Source organism: Furipterus horrens, unplaced genomic scaffold, assembly GCF_987537825.1.
Source record: "Furipterus horrens unplaced genomic scaffold, mFurHor1.1.pri manual_scaffold_3, whole genome shotgun sequence".
Taxonomy (NCBI): Eukaryota; Metazoa; Chordata; class Mammalia; order Chiroptera; family Furipteridae; genus Furipterus; species Furipterus horrens.
In genome coordinates this window covers 14,248,673-14,260,808 of record NW_028327173.1, presented here as the reverse complement: position 1 = coordinate 14,260,808, position 12,136 = coordinate 14,248,673, and the positions used below count along the sequence as shown (strand labels likewise).

At 39.1% G+C, this 12,136-nt stretch overlaps 1 protein-coding gene across 2 annotated transcripts in view; it reads right to left on the bottom strand.

The window, feature by feature from the left end:
* Positions 1–12,136, bottom strand: part of KDM1A (lysine demethylase 1A) — a 57,122-nt gene that overhangs the window by 6,742 nt on the left and 38,244 nt on the right. For both annotated transcript variants that reach the window (XM_090268764.1, XM_090268765.1), the window contains 5 exons: positions 6,864–7,006; positions 6,403–6,493; positions 4,983–5,117; positions 4,202–4,275; positions 2,717–2,828 (listed from right to left, as the gene is read on the bottom strand). In XM_090268764.1, coding sequence (XP_090124890.1) covers positions 2,717–2,828; positions 4,202–4,275; positions 4,983–5,117; positions 6,403–6,493; positions 6,864–7,006 — 555 coding nt within the window. The remainder of the gene's footprint in view (positions 1–2,716; positions 2,829–4,201; positions 4,276–4,982; positions 5,118–6,402; positions 6,494–6,863; positions 7,007–12,136) is intronic.

The window sequence follows — 12,136 nt, the reverse complement described above, 5'->3', positions numbered from 1 at the left end:
AGTGGCTATCTTTGGCCAGTGAAATCAGGGCAGTTTCTTTTTTTCTTAAGAGTTTTTATCACCAAGCCCAGACTATTCATGGGGGGTGGAGAGGGAAGAAAGCCGATTCAACAAATTCATACAATTAGATGTCTATTTTTTTGTTGGCTCTCTGAATTGACAGGATATCAGATTCACTATCCTAATTACATTTTCTTTTACCTAAGAGCAAAATCAGTTTTTATTCCTTAAATTTACAAGTTTTAAAGTTGAAGGAGACTGAAAACTAAAGTCAGTTGAAGTAGATAAGGCAATAGGATTATAAAGATTGACCCAAGATAATTCACATTGTAAAGAAGTCACGATATGGCCTGAAAGAATTCCCCAAATGATTTTTAAATATAATTTTATTTATTTTCAGAGAGGGGAATGGAGGGAGAAAAAGGGGGAGAGAAACATTGATGTGCAAGAGAAACATCAATTGGTTGCCTCTTGCATGCCCCCAACTGGGGACCTGGCCTACAACCCAGACATATGTTCTGACCAGGAATCGAACCAGCGACCTTCTGCTTTGTGGGATGATGCCCGACCCACTGAGCCATGTGATTGGGGGCCCAAATGGTCTTATTTCTTTGAATTACTGAACGAATTTCTATATAGGGAAACTTCTGAGGCTGGATAGTATTTCAAATTTCATGAAGTTCCTGGGGAAAACTTACAATTCTTAGGAATTAGATAAAAAATACTGGGCAGGCCACAAAACTCTCACTACTTCGTGACTGACTCATCTGCTCCCCATACTGATCAGTTCATATCACCCACATTTAAAAACTCAATACAATTACAAATGAATACATATTGAAACTCCAAAAGATAAATCAATTACTAGGAAGGGTCTAATTTAGGAATTACATGAAAAACTACAAAGAAACTAGGAATTCTAAAAGATTTTTACCACTAAAAAGTCTAAAAGATTTTTACCACTAACAAGTCTAATCCTCAGTGTAATTCAAATACTAAAGAACATGAAGGTATAATCTAAAGATTAAGAGTCAGAATAATCTTCCTAGAAAAATGTACAATAAAAATATGTAAGTAAAAATGCAATATTTACTTCTATATAGTCTTAAGTCTGGCCAAAGTCTGAGATTTAGAGATTGGTCCATTCAATTATCTAAGACGCCCTATGATTTCTCACCACTTTAAGAGAAAATCACCCTTAACATACTTAATAATGTGACAAAAGATTATAAATCATGTTCAAGGATTAGAAGACAATATGAAGATGACTATCACCCTAAATTGATCTATAGATTCAATGCAATCCCAAAGTCTCAGAAGTTATTTTTTAATAGAAATTAATAAACCAATTATAAAATTTTAATGGAAATACAGAAAACCAAAAATAGCCAAACCAATTTTAAAAAAGAACAAAATTGGAGAATTTACATTACCTGATTTTAAGACATATTATAGAGCAACAATAATCAAGACAGTGTGATAGTGGTATATGGAGAGACAGATAAACAAACTGAAAAAAGTAATCCTAAACAGACTCACACATGATCATGGATTTTCAACAAAGGTGCCAAGACAAACGAAGAAAAGGATGGTGTTAGAATAATTAATTAGATAACCACATAGGGAAATATGAATCCTAACCTCACCTCTAACTATACACAAAAATTACTCAAAATGGATCACAGACTTAACATAAGAGCAAAGTCCATAAGGCTTCATGAAGAAAACTGGAGAAAATCTTTGCAACCTCTGTTTAGACAAAAATGTTTTCAGGATTTTACAAAAAACACAAAGCCTGGAAGTTAATAAAATAGCACTTCAAAAATAGAAAACTTTTGCTTTTTGAAAGCTGTCATTTAGAAAATAAAAGGGCAAGCTGTGGACTGGTAGAAAATATTTGCAAAACATAAATCTGACAAATAAATTGTATCCAGAATTTAAAGAACATAATGAATTCTCACAATTTAACAAGAGGACTAACAACCAGATTTTTTAAATGGGCAAAATATCTGAATAGACTTTTCATCAAAGAATTGATATACGAATGGCCAGTAAGTACATGAAAAGATGCTTCACATCAAGTCATCAGGGGAATGCAAATGAAAACCACAATGAAATATTAGAATGACTAAAATTTTCAAAAACTGGCGGGACCAAGTGTTGATGAGGATGTGAAGCAACTGTAACTTCCATACATTGCTGGTGGGTGGGAATGCAATTTGGAAAACAGTTTAGAAGTTTCTGATAAAGCTTTATAAAAATCTACTTCCTGTAAGATTCAGCATTTTGACTCCTAGATATTTATCCAAAAGAAAGATATGATCGTTCAAACCAGCTTCAATCATTTAAAGCCAAAAATGGAAACGACCCACATGTCCATCAATGTACCAGTGAAAGGCCCAACTGTAGCATCCATACAATGGAATACTACCAAATAAAAAGGAACAAAATATTGATACACACAACAATGATGAATCTCAAAAGGGCAAGAGAGAACTTTTAAGGATGGCAAAAATGTTCTATTCTTGACTGTAGTGATGGTTCATGACTATATAGTCAGCAAAACTAAATTGTTCACTTAAAACAGGTGAGTTTTATTGTATGTAAATTATCTTTCTTAAAAAGCTGTTTAAAAGCACACATACCAACAAATTAACAGTTTTTCTTAAGAGCCCTCTCCAAGGCATACAGCAAATAAATGATAAAGGAATTTTACCTGATCCCAATGTTTAAGGGAGAGTGTAGAAAGGGGGGTGGCATTAGCAAATTCAAGATTTGCAAAATGCCAATCAAGTATTTGTCTGTCTCTTGATGAGAGATACACATCACTGCAAAATGAGAACAAAGGAGCACAAAGTTATTAAAGGAGTTTACTATTATGCTCAGTGGGCTGATGTGGATGATCTCAGTAACGGTGTGACGATCTAAACCTGGGACTGTGCCTTATGTGAAGAAATTCTAAGTCAAAAAGCAGAATACCATCAGGCCTCATTTGGTCTGAAAAAACGAGAGAGGGGAGAGAGAGAGAGAGAGAGAGAGAGAGAGAGAGAACAGGTAGCGTCCCTGACTACAGAACAGAGTGGATGTATGTGGAAGCCAGATGCAGCATGGAGCACACGGTGAGCATGAGTGTTCACTGTCAAAAGCCCAATGGAAATAAAAGTGTCATACCTTCCTACTCCCCAGAATTACGGGAATTTGAAGCAACGTCACCTTCTAGGCCACTCAAGAGAAGACAATTTTCATTTACTGAACTTTCTTTCAAATATCAGATTTTATGGAGAAATGCTATCTTCAAAAACAATATATTTAAGTATCTAGGGCACTCATACATTAAAACATAAGACTTGGAGAGGATTTAGGAACCTGAGAAGCACAGGTATCCACTGAGCAACTCGGGATTAAGGGCATCAACACTGCCCTCCCCAAATATCTGGGTTAGCTTTAAAAGAAAAAATTTTTTTTAAATACTTTATATTTTTTAAAGATTTTATTTACTTTTAGAGAGAGGGAAGGAAAGGAGAAAGAGGGAACGAAACATCGCTGTGTGTGAGGGATACATCAGTTGGTTGCCTCTCGCACACCCCAACCGGGGACCTGGACCACCAGGCATGTGCCCCAACCAGGAATTGAACTGGTGACCTTTTGGTTTACAGGCCAGCATTCAATCCACTGAGCCACACCAGTCAGCGCTGGGTTAGCTTTTGATGCTCCCAAAACTTAACTACCATTGGCCTACTGTTGACAGGAAGCCTCACCATTAAGATGAACAGTCAAATAATACATAATTGTATATTATACGTATTATATACTGTATTCTTACAGTAAAGTAAGCTAGAGAAAAGAAAATTATAAGGAAAATGTGTACATATAGCTTATGCACTCATGACATCTTTTTCTTAATTTTGTCTAGATTTCTAGGCTACGCAATTATCTGTAAGTTTTTCAAACTCTTGAAATCTCAAAAAAAAAAAAAATCCAATATATTTTCTGCAAAAATTCACATATAAGTGAACTTGAGCAGTTCAAATCTGTGTTGTTCAAGGGTAAGCCACATGCACAAATATCTTCCATTCATGAAACAATTTACAACCCATTCACTAACTGACCTTAAATAAAACCATGGTTCTTTGTAATTTTCCCTCTGTATCAAAAAGAAAGAACAGTGAAAGCTAGCCCTCTGAACATTTGTTGATCTTACCTTGGGGGATTGGCTTCCAATTCTTGAAGTTTTTCTTCTAGCTTTCCTTGTGTTTCAGCTAATTCATCATATTCCTGATAAAATTAAGAGAACCAGCTGATCTGGATATATCAAAGACTCACTAGTTAATTATATAACAAAATGTAAGGTCTGGACCACATCCCTGCCCAGGTCATATCTACGAGTGCCTCAGCTTAAGGCTGGGTTAAGACTCAGGGATGGTTGTTCCGGGAGACAAGTTATAATATGAGCCTGGAATTAAGAAGGAGGGGCAGGGGGGTGGGGGAGTGAGGAGCTAGCAATCACCACTTCCTGTGCATTTTCACGTCCCCAGCATGGAATAAACGCCTTAGATTCCCTATGAGTGAGTTAGTATTAATACCATGTCACAGATGAGGTGATTAGGGAGCCCAAGGTCACATGGCTAGGAGGTACTAAGTTATGGATTTCAACCAGATAATCTGACTCCAAATGCCTCGAGTCCGTGTTCATTATCATTATTCTAAATTGTCAGCGATAAACTACATCAAAGGGCTAAAATGAGATATAAGTAAGCTAAAGGATGAGATTGTAAAAATAAAGTAAAAATTCTGCAGAAAAAGTAGATCTCAAACCAAACTGAGCCATTAAGTCCCCATGGCTCTTGTGTATCAAACCCTCTTCTTACTTTAGGCACCTGTGATTGGCTAGTGGCTCCCTCTTTTCCGAAGTTTCTCAGATCTATACTATTTCTTGGGATTCCCAGTAAAACCACCCAAGCATGTACGTGTGTATACCACACCTTGCACAGGGCAGTCAGATCCCTGTGTTTGCTTTTCACTAAGAACTCAGCAGTGATATCTCTGGGTGGCTTGACTTCAGATGCTTCTTTGTATTGCTGATGGAGTTCTTTAATTTTCTCTTTCAAATTTACCATCTAAAATGTAAAAATACAGGTTTACCATTCCAGATAGTGATATAATCCATCTCCAAATCATGTGCTTTGGCTCCTCCTCTAAATTGCTATTAGATTGTACAAAAACAGGTCCTTGGAATTCTTAAATACCTCTTCTATATCATGAAATTTTAGAATAGGAAAAAAATACTATATGGCTCAATAGAGGTATCACATCACTAGTAGATACTTAAGATTGGTTCTGTCTTCCATAACAAATGGGAGAACTAGAAGTGTCCCATTAATTAAAAAAAAAAATTATATAGACATGCACAAATTTAATTAAATTTCTAGGGAAAGTCATCACACAAAGCACCTAAGGGGCCATTCCCAAGGTTAGGTGGTCAGGCTTCTGAGGGAACCACAGAGGACAAGGTGAGACAGGGGTCCCACAGCTACCTTGCCCTTCTCTAGCCATTCTTTCCATTGCATCCGTACAGCAACAGTGATCAGGGAGTGCTAGAGACGTCTTCACTTAACCAGATAAGAAATGAGGCACAGTGAGAGTAAGGCGAGAGCCCAGTCACCAGATGCACCCAGATTTTTGCATGACAATCCCCACAGGGGCTGTTCCACTTCGTATTTTCTCCTGGGCTGGTGTTATGTTTGCAACTGACAGGATGAGGAGAAACAAACAGTTTCCTAGTCAGGTGCCAGGGCTCTGGAGGGTGGTAGTAAAGTGCCCTCAATAGAGTAACATTAAGCACAAGTGAAATAATCATGGCAATGAATTACTGTCCTGGTTGCTGACCTGCTATCCTTATGAGTGGGAACTTGACCCCAGGATAGATTATTTCCCTCTCATCCTAGAATTCAGCAGAGGGCACTGGGTCAGCTTTGCAAGAGCCAAAGGGAACCTGACAATAGTTTACCAATAATGCCACACTGAAGACTGACAGATCAACAGTGCCTTTTTTTTTTAAGATTTTATTTTTATTTTGAGAGAGAGGGGAGGGAAGGAGAAAGAGGGAGAGAAACATAAATGTGCGAGAGAAACATCAACCAGTTGCCTCTTGCATGCCCCTAATTGGAAACCTGGCCCACAACCCAGGCATGAGCCCTGACTGGGAATCAAACCAGCGACCTTTTGGTTTGTGGGATGATGCCCAACCAACTAAGTCACACCAATCAGGGATAAAACAGTGCCTTTTGATAGTCATTTTTTCTTAACAGTAATGAGTCCCAGTGCTTTTAAAATTTCTAAATTAAAGGCTTCTTTCCCGTACTGATGCACCTTCAGCTATAAAGAAAATAAACAGAATTTCACCTTATTAAGAAGCTCTTTCAATTCCTCCTGAGTTTTCACTATCTTCTTCCAATGTTCAATCTGCTCATCTTTGACGTGCTTTTCTTGTAATCTGAGAGAGAGAATGTGTATGCCCCGGTCACACAGCCGGCTTTGCGACACAAGACTGGTATGCAACGACGACACTCAAGAGTATCAGGGCCCACTGAAATTTCTAATACTTTGGAACAAGAAAGTTGGCTGGTGGGAAATTATTTTCTAGGCTGTTAAATACAGTTTAATGCCATAAAAGTGAATTTTAGAATTAAGAGGGGCCTTACATATCATGTAATTCTTTCAAATGGTTTTACTTTTAGATTTAACTATTTCACATGAAAATAAGTGAAAACTAGCTCAAATAAGACTTGATGGAAAAATTAAAACAAAAACAGCAAATCTCTAAATGGAATTCACTAGACAATAAGCAGTGTCAAAGTACTTACTGAATGACAACTTCCAATGCCTGGCCAAGGGACACAGGCTTATTGTTGAGGACATTGAAGTCCAGCTGATGACTGAGGTAAGACGTAGCTTCCAGCAGCCGGTTAAACTCTTGCTCTACCATTTCATCTTTCTCCTTAGGAACCTGGAAACCCGAAGTATAGCAGAGTTGGTCCTTACAAGACTAAACGTAACCATCCGTGAAAACACAAATGCTACACGGAGTAAAAGGTCAAAACACGTATTTCAAAGGGAAAACCTTTGAGGACAATGATTCAAACTCTCTTTTCTATGAAGTGGTCAGTTCCATTAAATGAGGTATGAAATGTTTTTGGCCCTGTTATTTTCCTGTTCCCCCAATTCTGCTCTCAGAGCAGGGACTCCACATCTATGAACAGCCCCAGGAGTCACGCTGATGCTGATGTTATGTGGAGCTGACATGCACTGAGATAAGCTGGGCTGACATGCAAACCATAGCTAAAAATATCCCGGAGAACAAAAAGACGTTAGCACACCTGAGGACCCTCCAGGAAAATGGGCAAGATGGACAAATAAGAAGTCCAAGGTAACTGCTCCCCCTTAGAGAAGACAGAATTTAAGATGGGAGCAGGAAAGAGAAGTAAAATGCATGGCTCTTAATAAGCTATTAATTTGCAGAGTGGTAGTTTGATGGCACCGATTAGGTTCAGAGCTGAGCTTCCCGAGCCCAGATTATGAGTGACTGCAGTACTAGGCCTGCTCACTACCGCGGCGGAAGAGGACAGATGGCAGAGCAGATCGCCAAGCTGCAAGACAGGGCCCCTGGTCCCTGCGGTGCCCCTGCCCACTGATAACGTCTACCGTTGGATGACACAAAGCCCTCTGCTACGACTTAATTCAGCCGTGAAGTAACTCATGACAGCAGCGAGGGAAGGAAAAAGCCAGTCTAGTGCAAGCGTCTCTTGCCATGATAAGCTGGGCATCCACTGGGAGATGAGATTTAAAACACAAATTTCACTTTACAATCAACCTAAAACTGGTAACAAGGAAACAAAACATGAAAGTTCTAATAAACACTAAGGCCAAGGAGAAGTGATCTTTTACAGTCAGAGGTAACTAACTGATGGTGGACAAGATCATCACAGTAAGATTCCACCTCTTAGTTTTTGCCCTTCCCAATTAAAAAGGTGATTTTGAAGCACAAGCCTCTGACCCTTCACTGATAAATCACACAAGTAACTCTGTATAAGCCACGGTGTGGCAAAAAGAATGCAGCAAGAAGTACGATCTGCACCAAAAAGAAGAAAGGGGCAAGGATGCAACTGTCCTTTAAAACTAAATATGATGGATGCCATAATTGAGGCCATCAAAACTGTACTTTAGAGCATCAAGTCCTAAAAGATCACGCATAGGAGAGATCAGGAAATCTTTATGAATCAGAGAATCCTCCTTAGCCTAAGAAATAAAAAATCCTGAGAAGCTTCTGGTTCATTTTGAGAAATAAGTCAGAGAATCAGGCTTTGGATGCTTGGCGCCACTTAAGTATCAGGGTGGTGCCTAGGATTCAGGGGAGCAAACACATGTGACTTCCTAGTCAACTCCATGGCCAAAGGAAAGGGACTCTCGGTGACATCCCTACTTGTTCTGATTACACAGTCAGAGCTAATGAAGAGACCACCTTGTCAGGAATTTTGTTCACTTTCTCATCAGTTACTTTTCCTCATTAATGTGATGGTCATATAAACAGCAGCTCAAAGCAATGCTGAAGTTTTGCTTGGTGTAATTCCTGCAATGATGCTACAAAAGAGGGTTCTAGAAACTCTAAATTTAGTGTACCTTTAAAAAAGGCAACAATTACATTTTCAATTGATATCTACACTTATGAGATTTTCCTCACTGGAGGGTATGTTTGATTTTTTTCTAGAGAGAAAGAAAGGTGGGAGAAAGAAAGAAAGAAATATCAATAGGTTTCTTCCAGTTTGATCTAGGGATCAAACCCACAACCGTTTTGTGTACAGGAAGATGTTACAACCAACTGAGCCACCTGGCCAGAGCTTCAGTTATGATATCTGAACGGATCATAGATGCAGTGTGCATGACTGCTTTCCCTGGAGTATAAAAAGGTGACATTTCTACATGTGGCTCCTTAAATGCCTAGCAAGGGCATGCTACAGCAGCAAGAGGGACCAAATTACGTATGCCTCTTCAATAGGACAGAGTGCCAATACACAAGTGTGCAAATGATACAGATTAAAGCTCTTCCAGTGTTGACTGGATGACTTGCTTCAAACAAGCTTTAATCTTTGCAGCTAGGGTGACAGTCACATAGGAAATTCATACTGAAAAATACGCAGCACTCAGGCTCAGTAACTAGGGTCCAGGGTGTGTGGCAGAGAAATATTTAAAGGGACACTGTCAAGGTAGAGGGACCAAATTTGACCTTTTGTTTCTTCCCTGTTTGCTGAGCTGCCCTCTTGATTCATTACACTTTCCCCCTTAGTCCACCCACACTCCCACAAAAACCCTGACTTTTTACATGCGCTTTCAATGACAAAAACCCAAATGGCACCAGCCCAACATAGAGGCGCAAGTCTACAACAAACCAGTGTGAATGTATGATGGAGAGGACCTTTGGAAGGGAAAGATTTAAGTTTCAAGCTTTTAATGGGTTATTGTAAACAGTGAGGAAAATGATTGGAAAAGTTATAAAAAAAAATACCTTGACAGTGTCCTTTTAACCAGTGCAGCAGAGAGAGAAATAAACTGTAAATAACAGCCCAACAGCCACATCAAGTTCAGTTTTGTACAACAGCAGTAAAATCAAGGCTTTAAACACACAGCATGACAGAAGCATTCTGTTAGCTAGGAAGCTACAACCACCAGAGAAATAAGGCACAGATGGTACAGAAACCAAAATGGGGAAGGCAAGGCACAGAAATGGGCAAAAGGAAGGCAGTTCGGGGAGGAAGGGCGGTGGTGAAGGGAGATGGTATCAGAAAGCAGTGAGGAATAAGGCAAACGTAATTAAAGAGAAAAAGAAACACAGACCAGTAACAAGAACAACGACAAACAAACAAAAACCAAATCAAAAGGTGACTGCCGTGTGTGACTGGCTCGGGACGACAGGATGCATCGCCCGCACACACTAACTCAGGCTCCAGCAGGAGACTCAGGCAGCCAGGCCCCACCCATTTTCTGCCTAGACAATGGTCGGAATGTTGCCAGTGAGCCCAGGGGATAGCTTTGAAACCTTAATTTTTTTCCCCATTAATTTTACAATTCCACTTTGAAATTTACCCATTTTGGAAATAGTAAATAAACTACTTGTCCATTAATCAATACTTACTGGGTGAAAACGAAACTGTGTCGTTGGTATACTTAAATTTTGAATGTTTCTAAAATTAAGCTAGTTAGCTACGTACTACAACACACCCAGGAGATGAAAAGAACCTGGGCAGGTAACAACCTCTGAGCACCCACTAACTACCTGTTTCGGGTCATTTTTTCTCTTGGTGAGAACCACAAATTATGGGAAGGAGTTGAAATACTGGCAATCTCTAAAGACAAGATGCAGTAATTTTAGTTTCACTTGACTATTCCAGGTTATTAAACTACATCTTGAGAAAGAACTCAGCAAATGATTGCAAACAGTTAAGCACCATGTCAGCCAGGGAATTCTATATTACAACACGGCAAGAACATGCCACAGCAAACTAAGCAGCAAGCAGTTTTTTCGGAAAGCACCTCTGATACAGTTTCCTAGTAAAGAATTAAAAAGGGTATCATTTAAAACAGATTGTAATGCGACTTTTCAAAGCCATTTATTTCCCTAAGAAAGGCTCCAGATAAATAGTTCCTTCAAGACTAAGAAAGTCTGGTGAGTCTCACTGCTCTGAGTGGGTACAATCCTGATTGCTTTGGTCCTGTAGCTTATATGGAACATCCCTGGACATGGCTGAGGAAGGGGCAGCCTGTGCATCTAGCCCATACAGAATAAATTTAGGGAAAGCCAGGCAACTTTCTGGACAGGGTCTCTGATCCTGCAATAAGTCATCTCAAAGAAGGAAAAACTCCTTAGCTCTACCATCACAAACTCTTTAGGTCTTCAAAAGCATTTATCTCACTTCTAGTCTGCGTTAAGTTCTTAAGCAGCAGAGCAGAATGGAGTTAACTGCAGAAAAGAGTAACACATTGCAGAAAGCTGTAATGGCCAAATCTGGCCAACAGAGGCCACAGTCAATCTCTACCTCTCCCAACCCCGTGCACTTTTATAACTGTGATAAAACAAAAGATTAAGATTAGTTTCTTTGGTAAAACCTGGAAGAAATTTACATCTACACAGTCTCCAATTCAGATTCCAAAACAGGTGCGGAGAATGAGAGATAGTTATTATCCCTAAAGGGAGAGTAAGGACAACAAGTATATCCTCAAATTCGAATAAAATTCAGTGTGATTCTATAAATGAAGACTGTTAATTTAAACTCACAGGGAATCTTTAAGATAATGTAAATGTTAGACTTCCCTAAAACAGTGACTAGGCTATGTGGAGAAGGCACACACATGTCTAAGGGTACATTAGCAATTTTAGCATACAGTACAGGTGCTCAATAAATCCCTATTAAATGACTACATTAATACAGTCTGTAAAAAAAAGTATTATAAATATATTCGAGGGGAAAACACCCATTCTGCAACTACAGAAACATTAAAGGAAGGCAGTAGATTTTGTAATTTATAAAAAGCAGGGATTGGCAGTCATGATTTTAAAGGGTAGAGAGAATGCCTTAATGACACCAAAGATATTTCCACAAAGGAAGATGGAAACTGAAAAGGCCAAGAGGCCTGTGTCAAAAGTATAATACCCTAAGCGCCACTCTATAAGAATACAAGTGAAAACTGGCTACCTTATGATAGGTATGTACTGAGTACATCCAGTTAATTGTCTTTGTAAAAGAGCTCACACCTGTTACCTTTCTTCCCTTTTAACAGTTGAGCCATTAAAGAAAATCAGTATCTCTTTTTCCAAGTAGTTTCTGAGTCTTTGGACCTCACTTTATAACAACTCTGTCTCACTGTGATGCAGAATGCTCCGGCACTGCAAGAATTTGGTTAAGATACCTTTTTATTACTCAAAAGCAGCCAAAACAAAACTAGAATCTCAAGTTCCTGAGTTACTGGCTGGTGTACAGAAGATGCAGAAAACATCTAGTCATTTCCCCCATCTTCTCCAACAAGCCACGTTTTGAGTCCCCTCATGGGTGATTCCCAAAACGTCCCTGAACTATTACCCTACTTC